General features: G+C 42.5%; 1 protein-coding gene across 10 annotated transcripts in view; it reads left to right on the top strand.

Moving 5' to 3' along the window:
• PTPRD (protein tyrosine phosphatase receptor type D) overlaps positions 1 to 9823 on the top strand; it is a 1482181-nt gene extending 1472358 nt beyond the window's left edge. For all 10 annotated transcript variants that reach the window (XM_029605256.1, XM_029605331.1, XM_029605320.1 and 7 more), the window contains 2 exons: positions 3873 to 4008; positions 6401 to 9823. In XM_029605256.1, the coding sequence (XP_029461116.1) occupies positions 3873 to 4008; positions 6401 to 6469 (205 nt within the window). In that variant the 3' untranslated portion in view covers positions 6470 to 9823. The remainder of the gene's footprint in view (positions 1 to 3872; positions 4009 to 6400) is intronic.
• The last annotated feature ends 8373 nt before the right edge of the window (positions 9824 to 18196 follow it).

Here is an 18196-nt window from a genome sequence, read left to right as displayed (position 1 = left end):
ACCACATTAGGGTTACTAAGTCAAATAGGCAGGACACTTATAATTGGGACCTTTTTCTCTGAGATTTCAATGGGATGATTATTTGGTGGGACCCCCCAGGTGGAATATCGAAGTGGAGCGATTCACAGGTGCATCTGCTGGCATGGGTTTTCAGCATATATTTTAGGGGAGCATGGTGTGCCGAACCTTGGCCTCTAAATTGGCTCAAATGCAGAATTACTAAAAACCTAGTTTTCTATTATTGTGCCCCTTAAGCTGTGGGGGATATATATTATCCAGGTCGAGCATCATTTTATATCTGATAACATGTCTGTGGTTCAAGTGATCAATAGGTATCCATAAGATCATTTGAAGCCAGAGGTGGATCGTCTCCCAATCCCTATACCCGAGGAGATGGCAGCTTGGCCCCCTGATGTTTGGGAGTTGATCTTAGGTTTCTGAGCTATCACCAAGCATTCCTCAACTTCCAGCCCTTCCTTGCAGATGAAGTTGGGTCAGGGATATGGCCCATACATCCAGCTGCACTGGTTAGATACATCTTGATTTGTAAAGAACAGGGCACAGCCAGATCTTTGGTAGCCACCATTTGGCAGGCTTATCATTCTTTTCCAGAGTGTTGGGACTCCCCAGCTGTTCTGAGTTATTTCCAATGGAAAGGATCATGATAGGATGGGCAACAGAGGAAGGCAAACCCCAGGTCCTAAGGTGACCCATCACTTACAATTTGTTGACTTTCCTCCTGGCAGCTCTAGAAGCAGTCTGTTTCGATAGCTTTGAGGCCTGCCTTCTCTGCATTCTCTCTCTAGCATTCTATGCAGCACTATGCGTAAGTGAATTACCAGCTCAGCATTTATACAGAAGTGAATTAGCAGCTTAGTCAGGCGTAGCTACTCTACAGCTGGGTGATGTAGCAGTAGAACATAAACTAGCGCTGTGCATTTGAAGGTCTAAAATGGACCAAAGTGCAAGGTAACAGGATGGTCTTGCAGGAATGAGTCTGTGAGGGCTCCTGCCCGATCCATCGCAGAAAGCTCTACCTACGGCTGCGTCCTCCTCTTGGTGGGCAGCTACTTATTCATGCTGATGGTAGCCAGATTACGTAGTACCAAGTCTCGAGGTTACTCCATTTAGCCATGTGGGCTAGTGGCTATTCCGCGAAGGTTATGGTACTCATTCCTTCCATATTGGAGTGGCTACCATGACTGCTGAGCTGGGTTTGTGTCCTAAGGAAATATTGTCATGGTACTCATTCCTTCCGTATTGGGGCAGCTACCACACCTGCCAAGTTGGGTTTACATCCTAAGGAAATAATGTCATGGTACTCATTCCTTTCATATTGGGTGGCTACCACGGCTGCTGAGCTGGATTTGTATCCTAAGGAAATAATGTCCATCGGCAGATGGCATTCATGGAGGATCAGTTTATACGTTATTTATTTATTTTATTTATTTATTTATTAACTTTTATTTACCGACATTCGTGAAGCACATCATGCCGGTTTACAATGAACTCAGTTGGGAGATACAGTATAACAATATAACAATATGACATTGAAACAATATGATGTTACTAACGAAAAACAACAAACAAACCAAAACAAAATACAACAAAATAAACAATAATAATGAAACCAAGGAGTAGAGAATTGAGGGAGGGTAGGGGAGGGAGAGGGGGGGGAGGGTAGGCTGGGGGGCAGGGCGAGGGGAGGGAGGGAGGGTAAGAGGTAGGAGGGGGGTGGGAATGGGGGATAAGGAGGGGAAGGGGAGAAAGGCATAGTTAAAAAAAGTAGGGGAGAGAAAAGCAGAAAAGAGGGATACTATGTACAGATGACTAATGAACAGGTATCACTTAACTAAGTAGAAATAAGGATGAGATGAAACAGGCGGTATTCACTGGGATAAAGTTACTTCAGAGGGTAAAAGGGGGATGTAGAGGGAAAGGGGAATACAGGGGGAGAGGGTGATGGCCGGGTGTCAAGGATCGGGGGGGTTAACTGGGGGAGGGGGGGAGGGAAAGACGGGCAAAGGGGGAGAGAGAGGGTGGAAGGCCGAGCGGGAGGACCTGAAGGGGGGGGAGCAGGGGGTGTAAGGTCGAGCAGGGGGGGCTAATGGGAGATATTAAGTTTGGTTTGTGTCGGGGTAGGCCTGTCGGAAAAGCCATGTCTTGACTCCTTTCTTAAAGTTGTAAAAGGATGTCTCTTGGCGTAGGAGGGTGGGGAGGGAGTTCCAGAGGGTGGGGCCAGCGACGGAGAAGGCTCTCCCTCTGGTGTGAGTTGAGTGTGCTGCTTTGAGGGATGGGATGTGGAGAGTGCCTGTATGGGTTGTTCTTGTGGGGCGGATGGAGGAGCGGTAATGAGGCATTTCATCGAGCCAGGTGTGGTTGTGTTTATGTAGGGAGTTGTGAAGGATGGTGAGGGTTTTGTATTGTGAGCGGAAGGAGATGGGCAACCAGTGTAGGTCCTTTAGTATGGGGGTGATGTGGTCTCTTTTACGCGTACCGGTTATGATTCTGGCCATGGAGTTTTGTAGAATCGTTAGGGCAGAAGAATATTTTCTGCATAAATCATGTAACTTGTGGTTGTCTGTTCAAGGTCCATTATCTCGAATGCACTTCGTCTGGATTATAGGGCACTCTTATGTGCAATGGGTGCATAGGAGAGCTGTTGATTGACCTCCAGGCGAGCACCTGGGCATAGCTCCGAACCGCCTGATCTGGAAAGAGATTCTGGGGATGAAGTAGAACTAATTGATGCTGACCATTCTGCACTTGATAAAAGTTTATCCCCATCTCACTAAGAATATCTACCTCGGGGGGCAATGATTTAACAGCTACACATAGCTGGCAGCTGACCCAAAAAACACAAAATGATTTCACTGCATTTCAGGATTTTCCACAGTCAGCATTTGGTCCTATATTATCCCAAGACAGGTTTGGAAGGGATTAGTGGTCGCATAAGGTGGATAGAGCTAGAAGAAAAATTAACAGGTAGATGTGTAATTTATGCCCATTGTTCAGGGGCTCTACACCCGACATGAATTATTGCAGAAGAGCCCAGGTTTGTTCGGCCAGACGGGGTGTATTTGTCTGACATAGGCTGGGATATCTTTAATAGCGACTTGCAGGATGTGTTGGTGGCACTGCTTGACAGACTGCTTGACAGATTGGCCACAGTGAAGAAAGTGGGGGTCCCCTGGCAAACGTATCCATTACCAGGGTACAGTGACATGGTGACCAGTGATTTGGCAGGGCCCCCTCCTACGTTAAAACCTATTTGAGTGGAGGCCAGCTGCCTGCAGAGGAGAGCAAGGTGAAGGGGAACCAGAGATTAAAGGGTCAGAGACTCAATAGATGGAGAGATGTTACAGGGCCAGTGATCGATAGATGGAGATCTATACCCTGGGCACTTTGACGGCAGCCGGGGAGAGGAAAGGGGAATGGCAGTAGCAGTGCCCAACCGAGGCTAAATTACTTCTACAGTTGGGAACTTGGTAGGCCAGTGATCCCCGCAATGCTTTGGCTTTTAAGGCCGGGCATATCTTGATTACCAATGGCTTCCTGGTTTATTTGTTTGGGCACTGGTCACCAGGGGATATGCTATAGTAATGTTAATGTATTAGAGTATAATTATATTGTTTGATTGTTGCTAAATTGCTGCGAGGCTGAGGCCAAAACTGTCCAATAATAAAACTTCATTCTGTTCGACGGGCCTGGTGGCATTTTATTTCAAGGCACAAGACATGGCGCGAATAGTGGGGGGGGGGGGGAGGGATCGAAGGCCTGCCCATATTGTTTACCAAGCACCTTCTTACTGTGTATATTCTCTTGCTTACTTATTGCAGTCAATCAAGTAATATCCCTTTGTTTCATCACAGTGCGGGTGTTGGAAGAACTGGTGTATTCATAACCTTGAGCATTGTGTTGGAAAGAATGCGATATGAGGGTGTTGTAGATATTTTCCAGACGGTCAAAATGTTGAGGACGCAGCGGCCAGCCATGGTACAGACAGAGGTGAGTGAAATCATTCCTGCCCATTTTGGTCATGAAGCGGTTGAAAGAACAGGATATAGATATGCGTATGCTGTTAAAAGATTGCCACAGTTTGAATGGATATTTATCAGACTTATTATGATTTGTGACAATTACCTCAGCCAAGTTAAACACGCTCCCCCTGGCCTGCCCCAGAAGTCGTTGTCTCCTCTGAGAACAATGTTAAGTTAGTACTTAGATGCTGCTTTCCTCAAACCAAAGTTTAACCCAAAGTGGCTTACAAAATAATCAGTGCACAAAAATACAATACAATCATACATGAATAATCTAAAAATACTGAGAACGACTTTTATTTCACTGTAGCTTAATTCTTTTGAATGCAATATGTTAGATAATATGGCTCAATGCATTTTTCTCTGTCAGGTAGCTTGAGTCACTACTATATGAAGAATAATGTATTCCATGACTCTCAAACTTAAAAGTAATAAAACAAACACCAAGAATGTTGGCGTGCCAATGATTTAAAATGGCTCCTGAACACGAAAACCTTTGCTTGTGACAAATAAGGCAAGTTGCCATGCATTTCTTAATTCTAAAGGGTGAATTTTAAAAGCACTCTGCGTGCAAAATGTCAGATATTGCACGCTTATGTAGCGCTTATTCGCACTAGGGAGATTTTATAACTATCACATAAACACCAGTACTGTTGCACGAATATCTTTCATCTTGGGGGAAAAGTGGTGAAATAGGGCGGGTCAGGGGCGTTCTGAGGCGGTGCCAACATATTCGCATATGAGTAGCAATTTTGGGAAATTGGGAAGAGCCAATTGGTTGGCTCTTCCCTGCGCTTATTTACATCTGCTATTTATCAGATGTAAGTCTGAATAAAGCAATTTATAGCCAAATACGGATTGTGTGAGGGGTCTAGGTAAACTGGGGTGAGTGCAGGCTAAATGACCTGGGGTGGGGGGGATAGACTGGGCAGACTAGTGGATGAACTGGTTAAACTGGTAATTTCCTTCACGCACGCATGTTGTAAAATTACCTCACTTGCGCGTGTAAAAGCCAATAATTCCTAAGGAAAATGCAGAATTAGCAGATGCTTGTGCAAATGCTTAAAATGAGCAGCACCCATACGCATGCAGGGGCTTATTTTAAAACATGCGTATGCAATTGTGCAGCCAATATGAGATTCCTGTTTATGTGGCCACGCACCCACATATGTGAAGATATGGGCGCGCACGTTCCTTTTAAAGTTATCAACTTGGGGAATACTTCTTATTGTGTGTTCTTTGGAATGCTTGGCATCTTGCTCTGTTCGTTACTGCTATACTTATAAATCTGCAATAAGTGAAAACATGGAAGCAAATGTTTTCCATTCCATTCCAAATTTTCCTTTTGTGATGAGTCAAAGTGCATACAGCATACTGATACTCTTGAAAACGTTGCTCTAGAATTGCATCGGTTCTCATTGCCTAATGCAGTGAAATGTTTTCCAGCCAGCAAGTTAAATGTGCAAGGTTTACAGTTTTAGAAAATGGCTTACAGAAAACTTTTCAGAGTTAAATTAGTTATGTGAAAAAAAAAAAGTCTTTTAACACTTGACTCAATAATCTGAGAAAGCTGAAAAATAAATTCCATTTATCTTACTTTAGCATTTTACTGATAGAAAAAAATAATTCATAGTTTGAACAAAAAAAATATCTGCTTTTCATCCCACTGATTTCTGGATACAAACTAGGTAATAGAAAATAAAGATTTCCCAGTGCAATTCCACCACATATAATATCAAGCACCTGCAGCGTGCATTTGTTTCCACTGTACACTACTGTGCTTGTACCAGGCCTTAGAAGATGATTTCTGGCCACAGCTGAGGCATTCCTGGTTTAGGTTTATGTTCAGCGTAACACAAGCTGGCAGTCTCTGCGGAAAGGAAGATATTTGTCGCTACAATTACCAATGCTGCTACCCGCCACTGGTTATTTCTATAGTGCTGCTACCTGTATGCTGATCTGTGCAAACTGCACACACTTCTCTGTGATCGTGGATGAGTTAGGAGGGGAAAACTGAAGCAGCTTTACCAGGGTTGCAAGGAATGCAAAGCTGTGGAGCTACAATCTCATACAATTTCAAGTACATGAACCTATGCATGACATTTATTTTTTTTTTTTGGTATGGCTTTGTGCATCGTTTGGCCCAAAAGAAATCTTTGTTATGATCACTTAGGAATGCAAAATTCATAGACGCTTTGTAATGTTACGATGCTTCATAGTTGCTTATCTTGCCACTCTCTTGGCAAAGTGCAAATGGTAAAAAGTAGTGACCCAGCACATATCAAATTATAAGCAAAGAACATCCCTAGCAACAGTTCTGTTTACAGACTTTTTTTCTCTTCTCTCTCTTTTTTTTCCAGGATCAGTATCAGTTCTGCTATCGAGCTGCGCTAGAGTACCTGGGCAGCTTTGACCACTATGCAACGTAAAAACCCCGAACCATCCTGGATTTTTACTGCAGGCCCTTTAAGATCTGGAGAGCCTCTTCTGAGCCATACGGTGTGCTTGAGAAGTACTTCTTAACTCCTAGCTAAAGACCAATTAGTAGGAATATTAAAAAAAAAAAAACTATTCCCAGTGGACCAAGAATTCACAGTTTAATAATAATAATCTGGAAAATAATAAAAGAATCCTGACTTGTGGGGAATCTGATGGATTTCAGATACCTCCAGGATATATCACTGGTTGAAATTAAAAGAGAGAAAAATTATTGCAAAGAACCATCGTCATCTTGTTCAGGATTGCAAATAGGTTGCACAGATACATCTTGAGTGGTACTGCAGTTCAGTGCAAAATGTTACAAGTTTAGAAACGAGAGGCTGATTCTGGGATTCCTAAAACAAAAAATGGACTCTTGGCTTCAACATCAGCCCCTTCCTACCATAATGATCCATGATAACACATAGGGGATAAGAGGGGGAATGTTTAACAAGAAAGTCCTTGATTAGTTTATTTTAAGTATTGTAAAGATACTGCTGACCTGTACTTCATTATTTTTAACTGTGTAAACTTTTTATTTCTTTTTTTTTAACAAGAGATTATCATTCAATGAAGTGACTTTACAAAAATTGCATACTGTTCTTTTTTTGTTTCTTTCAGAATTGTAGGGTTTTAATTTTAAGCGGTAGAACTGTTACATGTAATACCTTGCTGTAGAAATGTTCAATAATTTTGCACATTTTTGTGCAGTCCTATATTTATCTACAGTACCATCTTCTTCTTAGATATTCCTTTTACACTTTTGCTTTTTTTTTTTTTTCAGAAACTACCCATTGTAATCAATTTCTTAAAGTGGAATTATTTGTTTTATTTTGTTCTGTTTGGAATCAACAGGGAGGAGCAAAGTATAAAGCTGCTGCTAATGTGTATTTCTGTGTGTGCATGTGTATGTATGTATATATATATATATATGTGTGTGTGTATACATATATATAATACATATATTCATGCATACATATATCTCATTTCTTCCATTATTGGGATTGATTGAAGCAATGAAAAGGTTTTCCAGAATCCTACACATTTTTTATATCCTTCTGTTTCCACAATTCACAGCTTATTTTTTTTAGGTTTTAAGGGAAATGAGGAATGCACATCAGTGATATTTAAACCTAATCCCCAAACTGACCCCCACACAAGACACTTCCAATCTTTTTAACGCGGTAGTGCAATAACTATATTATTAAATATAGGCAGTGTGCATGAGAGAAAGGTCAATGCATATCCTATTAGGAGGGGAGAATGTTGCCTATTAACTTTCAAGATATTTAGTAAAAAATTTAAGTGTATCCAATTGTATAATGTCTATAGTCTGTGCTATGAAACTTGCATTGTATGATATTGTAAAAGGGGCAAAGCCAAACTCATGTTTGCTCTGTTAGAAAAACATATTGTGGTACACAGCATTGTTTAAAAATGCTGTGGTTTTGGTTTTATTTTGCATTTAGAGTGCCTTATATTTGATACCTATTTTAATAGCATTTCTTTACATTTCATTCTGTTTGTACCACTATCTACTTTAGTTCATCTCGGTTAGCTTTTCTTTTTTTACTTTTAAACATAATCTTTTTTTTTATCACATGTGCAAAATAAGTTTTAATAATGTGCATTTTTTGGTTTTATAACCAAGCATGGGATGTTAATAAACAGTGCTGGCCCAATTTAAAACTCAACTAGTATTGGACCATAATTCTGTTATAAATCTAAGCAAGACAAATCACTATTTCTGTGGTCCATGCTACCTTCCAGTCCACTCCCTAATCAGTGCATTTTTTTCATGCTGGTCCAGAGGGGACTATTTTTGTACTAATGAATTCATTGTTGTTGTTTTCACGATAGTACTTGGTTTTCCATTTGGGGAGAATTCCTATAAGCTGTATCAAATATTTTACAAGGTACCTTGTTGAAAGCCATTTGTAGTGACAATGATTCCTTGATTCTGAGTTAACAGATGTTAAGAGACCTTCCCAAAGAGGCATGCAGCAAGACCATTTTGTAGATGTATGTTGGTGAACTGTGCTGGAGTTTTCTTTCACTTTTTGTTTTCCATACTGTAGGAAAAAAAAATATAAGACCAAATAGTCATAGGAATTTTGTAAAAAATCTTCTGTACAATAGTAGGAGTATTAAAAAAGGCTACCTTGAAATGGGATTCTAAGATCTACAGTACAACAGAACCAGGAATGGGTGGGGCAAGTGAATTATGTATGAGTATTTGGCATTTTTGGATCCATCTTTTTCAATTAGGAAATGCTGTTATCGTGCAAGGTGATTTACTGTAGTCATGCTCTTCTTTTGTTTGTGTGGCCCAGTATAAGGAATGAAAGTTGTGTCATTGAAACACATCCTTGCAAGAAAGTAGAATCGAAGGACTCTTACACACTCAGAGCTATTTACAGATAGAAGCTTTCCTTACATAAAATATCTACAAATTCAGAAGTAACAAAAGTAAGGGAAGTATTCCAGAATACAGAGGTTTTTAATTTTCCAGAAGCCTTGTTTTTGGAGCGTGCTTGCGGAAAATTCTTTAATTTTCCTTAGCATCATTGATGTGCATTCCACTTTCTGTATTTTTACAGCATATCCATATTATTTTTTAAAAATAAAATAAGCATTGTTACCTGCAACTCACACAAATTTCTAAGATAGAAATTGGTTTCATCAGCATATTGGGTACGGTGCTATTATTTACCTATGTATGTGTAGTTATGTATAATTTTGTAATTAGTTACATAAAAAAGGCATAAATATATAAAAGTTGATTTGTACAGAACTTCGTTTTAGCTCTTTTCTTCACTTGCTTTCCTTTTTTCAAGTGACATGCATGGTTATGTTATGGAGAGGGCAGCTGGGAGGGGGCACCCTCTGGCGAGATTTGCACTTTCTGTATCTTTGTACTATGCACTGCCCTATTGATTCTACATCTGATAATGTTATTACTTGAACCCATCTATAAAATCTGCTTATGACATTCACTTGTGTGTATGTAAATAACACAGATCATTTACAATGGACAAAAAAAAATGTAATTAAAAAAAACAAATGCAGCTGCTTTATTTCTTTCATTTTCTTTCAATTTTTTTATTTTTTTCTTTTGTTTAGTTTTTAGTTTTTTTCCTTGTGCCCTGATACTCCAGCAGATATCAGAAGGCTTCTGATTCCATCCTATCCATCTGTTAATGTGGCTTTGCCATTCAAGCTTGGAGTGTCTTTACAAAGATAAATAAAAGTTGTGTTCTTTGCTCTCGTTTTGGATGCATAGACTGAAAAACTAAAAAAAAAAATAACTTGTAAAATGGCTTGTTAAAAAAAAAATACAATTACCTCTAATTAGTAGTACGCGTAAATGTTTTACAAGATGAAAGGCGTGCTTTTTATTTTCTTACTTCGTTACATTGGTGGCGGAAGAAGTCTGTATGAAAATCAGTTCTTGCTGACACAAGTTCCATTTGTTACAAATGAATTCTAATAAAAATGTCAGTGTTATGCAGCCCTGGTTGTATTTTCTTAATCTGTGCATCTGGAAATACAGTAAAACAATTCAGTTTGCTCAATAATTACTTCTTTTAAAGAAATCTAATTATATTTTTGAAGAATAAATCTTTTTAACTAGTATAACTTGGCAGTAGAAAAATGATTTTAGATTTCTGAATTTGCCTTCTAAATACTTTAAAGAAATATCAGTGAGAAGTTAAATAGTGATTTTTCTATTATTTTACCCTGTGAACCCTTCTACAGCAAGTTGAGACTGTCATTTTAAATCAACAGTATTTTGCCTTATCTAAAATATATGACTATCAGTTGTTATGTTTTGAGCAGTCAAGTAATTGTACTACTTCGTATTTCCCTAGGAGTCTGGACCTAAAATGGTTTCCAGAAGATTATGAAAGAGATCTTATTTTTAAAAAGAAAGCAAGCATAGGATGTTGAACAGCTGAATTTATGTGTATTGATGGTGTTTTAAAGTTAAACAAATTGTCGGAGCTGTAGCCATAATATATAAAAATGAGGTTTTTGTTTTCAAAACCCTCCAAAAAAGAAACCTTTGTAAAAGGATTTAAACATGGTGACCTTTTTCTGATTTGATTTTGTCAAATTAGTCCTGCCAGTTTATTCTAGCTCTTGAGTGAGTCCCAAATGAAATATTGCAAATAATTGACTTGTAACCATATTTTAGTGAGGATCATTAAAAGTCCTAGTTTTCTGTGGGTGGATGTGAATAGGACAGCATAAAAACTAGGGATGTGAATCGTGTCCTCGATCGTCTTAACGATCGATTTCGGCTGGGAGGGGGAGGGAATCGTATTGTTGCCGTTTGGGGGGGTAAAATATCGTGAAAAATCGTGAAAAATCTAAAAATCTAAAAATCGCAAAACCGGCACATTAAAACCCCCTAAAACCCACCCCCGACCCTTTAAATTAAATCCCCCACCCTCCCGAACCCCCCCCAAATGAGTTAAATAACCTGCGGGTCCAGCGGCGGTCCGGAACGGCAGCGGTCCGGAACGGGCTCCTGCTCCTGAATCTTGTTGTCTTCAGCCGGCGCCATTTTCCAAAATGGCGCCGAAAAATGGCGGCGGCCATAGACGAACACGATTGGACGGCAGGAGGTCCTTCCAGACCCCCGCTGGACTTTTGGCAAGTCTCGTGGGGGTCAGGAGGCCCCCCACAAGCTGGCCAAAAGTTCCTGGAGGTCCAGCAGGGGTCAGGGAGCGATTTCCCGCCGCGAATCGTTTTCGTACGGAAAATGGCGCCGGCAGGAGATTGACTGCAGGAGGTCGTTCAGCGAGGGTTCCGGCGCCTCGCTGAACGACCTCCTGCAGTCGATCTCCTGCCGGCGCCATTTTCCGTACGAAAACGATTCGCGGCGGGAAATCGCTCCCTGACCCCCGCTGGACCTCCAGGAACTTTTGTCCAGCTTGTGGGGGGCCTCCTGACCCCCACGAGACTTGCCAAAAGTCCAGCGGGGGTCCGGAAGGACCTCCTGCTGTCCAATCGTGTTCGTCTATGGCCGCCGCCATTTTTCGGCGCCATTTTGGAAAATGGCGCCGGCTGAAGACAACAAGATTCAGGAGCAGGAGCCCGTTCCGGACCGCTGCCGTTCCGGACCGCCGCTGGACCCGCAGGTTATTTAACTCATTTGGGGGGGGTTCGGGAGGGTGGGGGATTTAATTTAAAGGGTCGGGGGTGGGTTTTAGGGGGTTTTAGTGTGCCGGCTCACGATTCTAACGATTTATAACGATAAATCGTTAGAATCTCTATTGTATTGTGTTCCATAACGGTTTAAGACGATATTAAAATTATCGGACGATAATTTTAATCGTCCTAAAACGATTCACATCCCTAATAAAAACTGTTTAGTTAACAGTGGGAGGGAGAGGTATAAAAGTGTTCTATATAACAGTGTTTTTCAATCTTTTCTGCAATGAAGTCACCGAGATGAATAAAATTTTGCGTAACACATACAAGAACTAATGGGAAATATAAGCATGTCTTGATTCATAGACTTGTTTGGAAACTTTGAAAGACCCACTGTCTCAGCCTATTCAATCAACTTCAGGTGATTTGATTTTAAGTTTCATAGATTTGAACAATTAAACTCATAGAAGTACGTTGACAAAAATGGCAACAAAATGGAGATAGCATAGCCTGAGTTTGCTGGTTATTCCATTGCAATTGTTAACTTAATCAAGTCCAGCAATATTTCATCAAATTTTATTTTCAGTGTGGTGGTCCATCCTTAGTACCATTAGGTGCTTTTAATTCATCAGTGTAAGATTACTTATGTTTCTGCTGTGGGTGAACTAAAAGTAAATTGAGCCACTGTGGTAGTTAGTTTAAGATTCAGTTGATGCTTCCTTTCTGCAAGATGATGTGGCAGCAGCATTTTTTTTCTTCAAATATTTTCCCTCAGTAGTTTGTATATTTCTATATATACACAAGTGTTCTAGTGAGACACCTTTTATACCAATCATATAATTGAAACAAAACATGGTTGCCATTCTCCTCCATGCAACTTGGTACCAGGTGACTGATAAACATCTTGCAATTTAGCTTTTTCTCTCTCTTGAACACGCAAAGCAAACCCCAGAATGTTCCTTGGTGTCCACCACTAATCAAAATGGAAGAGAGTTTCATGGGATTTTTTTCTACACACTTGGGGCCTGCTCACTAAAAGGGAGATTTTAAGATCCACGCGAGGGCATTCATGTGCACACGATTGCCGGCGCATGCACATGGGCACACCGATTTTATAACATGCGCTGGGAAATGCATGCATGTTATAAAATCAGCTACCCGCGCGCGCGATTTTACATCAACGTGCGCATGTGCGCGCAAATCCCATCTCGATCGCATAAGGGGGGGGGGATTTTAGTAGGTACACATAGCGACGCCATAGGCCCAATTCCCTCTTCCCTCCCAGTTCATCCCTGTAAAGGAGCAAACTTCCTAAACCCCCTACCTAACCTGCCTCCCTTTTACTCTACCAGCCCCAACCCCTAAAACCCCGCTGGGATTTTTTATTTTAATACTTACCCGCAATCCGGAGCAACAGCAAGTTATGCGGTCATCGGGTTCCGGCACACGCTTGTGCATTGTTGGTGCTGTCCTGGCCCACCCCTTTTTCATCTTACTGACTTTTTTTGCGTACCAGGAGATACACGCGTCCCAGTCACGCGCGTATCTCCCAAATTTCCTGCTCGCAGGGCTTTTAAAAATAGCCCTTAAATGTTTTCTCCCATTTTGTGTTTATGGGGAAAAAAACTCAGAACACAGTTGCTTTCCCCTTCTGTCTGCCCCTGTTTGGAACAATGTAGTGGAAGAGAAGAGATGGGTTTTGAGGCATAGTATAATTTTTTAAAGAAAATACATGCTGTTATTATAAGAGAGAGAAAAGCAGTTTCATTATAAAATCTGGGTAAATCTAGTCAGAAAACAATCCGTTAGGCAAGACCTGCACAAGTGCACATTCATTCACTTATTTATTTATTTGTTTTTATATACTGGTGTTCGATTTACATATCACATCAGTTTACAAATAAATTGAAAGGTGCAGGAAGGAAGTATTTTCATTTGACAGGTAAAGTGTTAGAGAGTGATTAGCAGCAATATTGGTAACAGTGCCGAAATAGATAGGATAAATAATAATAATAGTGTAACAAAGGGAGTAGATAGAATGAGTAGTGGTCTAATAGTAGTAATCCATCCTGGGACTCCACTGTGCATTTTTAATGAGCAACTATTCCAACAGGATTTATTATTTATCATTTTTAATGTTTTTTCTTTGTCACCTTGGAACACCTTCACTCAGAGCAGCTAACAATACAAGTAAGTGCAGGATTTCCAGAACTGGAAATTTGTTTCTGCTCCTGAGAAGGAGATGGCAGCGGCAACTGATCCTGGTGAATTGTTGAATCTGCTGAACTTTCAGCCTGATAAGTTAAAAAATGATGTAAACTTCGACATGAAAAGAAACGCGATTAAGGTCTTTTGTTGACTTGGCTATCTGGTGGGTAATAAGGACAATCTTTCAAAGCAAGGTTGGTATTTGTGGCAGGTCATTTTATCTTCTACTAATGTTTTAAAAGTAAAATGTACTGTTCCTAATTGAGGTTTTAGATTTTAATTTGTGTAGAGTTTTTTTGTATGTTTTATGCCTTTTTTAAAATTATTTTTATGATATGAATATAGCAAGCTTTCCTGGTTTCTTATGAAGGTTCTGTTGTGGAAATGAAAAGTATCAGTAAATTGTGCAGCACACAATAACACTGAATGAGTACTTGCAAAACTCTGGTTTACAAGGAATTGGGCTAATTTTAAACTTAAATTATTTGCCTTTTTTATACATTTTAGAATTAATGACTTGCCTTTCCAAATTGAAGGGCATGGCAAGTTACAGTTAGTTACAGTAAATAGTTCTTTGCTGCAGACAACTTGTAATCTGTACCTGAGGCAATGGAGGATGAAGTGACTTGCCTAAAGTCACAAGGCACATCAGTGAGAGAAGAAAGATTTGAACCCTGGTGGCCTAGATTCTCAGCCCCTGCTGCAATCTCTCGGCTATTCCCTCACTCCACTATGAATAATGAAAATATTATGTGTGATGAACCCAATGGTCACATCACTAGTAAGACCTGGGTAACCCTTTGTTTAGTCAGTAAGAGTGCAGGTTGGTGTGAGGGGGAGGTTACCATTCAAATGTGGCCCCTCCCTTTGAGGGGTCTGGAATGGCCGGCCCCCAGAGACTCTATTTAGTAGCTCTCCTCAGAGTGCTCAGGAGGCAGTCCCTTTAGATTTGTTAAGAGCTTTGGCCTTTGTTATTTTTCAGGCTTAGTCAGTGGAAGAAGGCTAACCCAGCCTGGGGATACTGACCAGGGTCGGGAGGGTTTTCCTTCCAGTCTACTCATTAGCTGGCTGGGATATCTGTTTTTTAGGCATTTAGGGTTTTTTTGTGGTAGGAGCCTTGTGAGATATCTGGGCCTTCTCGGGAAACAGGGAGTGGGAAACCCTGTGTCTGGGATGGCCTGGGATAAGGAAGACCTGCCCTAGAGGTGGTGACCTGCTGCAAGGAACAACTCCAGTGTTAATATCAGTTTTGGGAAAAAGAAACTGTTTTGTTAGAAGACCCAGGAGGAAGTTTTGGCTGCCCTTCCTTCCTGTCTGAAGCAAGAAAGCTGCTTGTTTCAAGGGAATCCTTCTCATCAACGATCCAGAGAGAACTAAGGAGGGTGTGTAAGAACTATAGAGATCCTGAAGATCTACTAACTGTGAGTAAAGGAAAATCATCATCACTGGGGACATCCATCTGGTGTTTCACCATGCTGGGGAGAGAAAGATTTACTCTCTGTGCCATAGACTTAACATTTTTATCAGCTTGGAAGGGGTTTCGACCATCCTAAAAGACCTTGCCCAGCTGGGAGCTCCACTATACTTAATCCAATAGAGTAGATGTTTTCCTGGCCCTGATACAAGTGAGTCCTGCACAGATGGAAGAGACTGCAAGTAATAGAGAAGAGAATTCTGTGGTGCTACAATATGAGTTTGTGCCATTCATTACCATTGTTAAACAGTAAAGACGTTAATTTTGGATACTAAACCAGTGACTCCAAAGTACTTATTCTGCACTCACTGCACCCACATTAAAGACCAGTATCCGCCCCAAGGGAACTCCAAGAACCAATGAGGAATATGTAAGAAGGACACCTCTGTCACATTGGGCCCTGGAATTCTCCAGGACAAGCAAGATGGTAGTCCTCACATATGGATGACATCAGAAGGAGACCAGCAGGGAAAACTATCAAAGTTTCTAGAAACTTTGGCTGGCACACTGAGCATGCCCAGCATGTCACTATCCCTGCTTCCACGAAGGATCTCTCTTCAGTCCATTCTTTTCCACAGAGCTGTCATCACACACAGGTGGAGCTCTTGCTTTTTTTTTGGAAAATCTTCCAGAAAAAGTGAGTTTTTTCTTCGCGTTTTCGCGTATTTGTTTCCATCCTGCTCTGGATCTCCCTCCGGTTCCTATTGGGGCCTTCTCGGTCGGTGAGTTTTTTTGCTTCTTCCATGTCTGCCAGTCATCATGCTCTTGCAATCCCTGGTGCAACTCATGGCTGCCTCGGGCTTTCTTCGATGCCCCCAGTGCCCCAGACTATGTCCCTAATGGATCCACATGAAGTGTATATCCTCTGCCTGGGGGCATCGCATGATGTCCGTGGCTGCGAATTGTGTGCTCAGATGACCCCAAAGGGCCACTGGGCCAGGCTGGACAAAATGGAAAAGGTGTTTGGCTTAGGCAAATCCAAGCTCTCTAGCATCGGCACCGTCGATGCCCAAGGACTGAGGGGAACTGATCGCCCTCAATCCCTCGGTCACCACCCCTCCCCTGAACTCCTCGGGGCAGGGAGGTTCCGGGGATTGGCTGGTCTTGGTCTCCTCAAAGCCCTGCACTTCAGGATCATCTTCCTCATCCTCGGCACCAGGGAAAGACTGGGCCAAGCACCATGGGAGATCCCGTTTGTGTGCGGGACCAGGCACATGTGGACCATGGTGATTGTCGCCCTGCCACCTAAGCGGCCTCAACATGAGAAGGCCCCCATCCTCCCTCGATGTTGGCAATCTGGGGCCATCTGCACCAATTCTGGTGCCAGACATCAACCTTCCTCGGAGCTCCGAGGAGGAGTTGGGCCCAATCCTACCTTCTCAGCCTGCCCTCTCATCACAGGCGTTCAAGAAGGAGTTGGAATATTGGATGCATCTGGTGGCGGATCGTGCTTTGTGTGATCAGGAGCAAGCACCTTCAATACCGGTGCCTTCCCTGATTCTGGTGTCCCTGCCAATGCCTTTAAGGCTGGCACCCTCCACAATGCCGGTGACTGTGCTGATGCAGATTGTGGTGACCGGGCTGGACCCATTGCTGGATTGCCTTGACATCCTCCTCAGGGTTCTTCCAACGCAGTTGATGCCGGCACCTTGCGATCCCTTGGTGATCTGCTGGGCACCAAAATGCAAAGCGACCGAGTTAGTCCTCATGGGAGATTCCTTTGGGGCCCGCAGTTTCTCCGGGTTTTCCAGTGCCTTTGCCCAGGGATATGCCCAAGGCTCCACAACCCTTCTCTCAAGGTGGCGAAGATCCTGAGGGCCCTTATGACCCCTCGGTCAGGACACCTCCAATGCTTTGTCTATGGACTCCGATGACCTTACGTCAGATCCTTCCCCTTCGGAGGAATGCCGGCATTCTCCACCGGAGGACTTGACCTTCACAGGGTTCATCTGCACAATGGCCAAGCTATTCCCTTCCAGCTCATGACTAAAGAGGATACCCACCATAAAATGATTGAGTTGACGCACCGAAGGAGGTATTGGCAGTGCCGGTGCACGAGATTTTCCGGCAACTGCTCCTTCGGCTCTGGGAACACCCTCTGTCTTTAGCCCTGGTCAACTGGAAGGCCGATGGAATGTATCTTGTGCAGCAGGCTGTGGGCTTCGAAAAGTGCCAGTTTCCCCACCAGTCAGTGGTGGTTGAATTGATGCTCAAGAAGGCGAAGCGGTCAAAAACCCATATTTCAGTCCCACCGGGTATGAGGGTGCATCAGGGTTCCATGTTGGTAGCTCATATCACCTCCTACCTCTTATACATGACCAATATACCCGCAACCTCTGGAAATGTCCAGGAGGAGGCAAGATGGCCTTAGGACACCCTCATGGCGCTTGTCCAGCAGGACCTTGAATGTTGTAAGCACGAGGTGTGTGCTACCTATGACATCTTTGAGACGGCGGAGTGTGTAGCAGCAGTTGGTATCTCTGGCCTGGCTTCAGGCCTTGGACCTTCACTCTGAAGTGCAGGACAGACTGGTTGACTTGCCTTGCACCGGCAATAATCTTTTTGGTGACAAGGTCAATGAGACCCTTCAGCATTTGTCCACTGGCACCTAGGCTTCACTGGCCTCTTCCAAAAGGTCATCCCAGACAGGTCCGAGAAGACCTTTCTACAGACCAAGGAAGTATTTCCTTCCAGTACCATGCTCCTGACCACAGCAGGTGAGCTCCACGGGCAGACCCCGACAACAGTGGGGCCCCCACCCACAACCAGCCCCCCAGGCCAGCCCCACTATGAGGTTTTGACTGGCTACAAGAGGGCATGTGTCAGGCGCCTCTCC

This window comes from Rhinatrema bivittatum, chromosome 1 (assembly GCF_901001135.1).
Source record: "Rhinatrema bivittatum chromosome 1, aRhiBiv1.1, whole genome shotgun sequence".
Taxonomy (NCBI): Eukaryota; Metazoa; Chordata; class Amphibia; order Gymnophiona; family Rhinatrematidae; genus Rhinatrema; species Rhinatrema bivittatum.
Note: the sequence above shows the minus strand (reverse complement) of the source record. Positions and strands in the feature narration are given on the sequence as shown.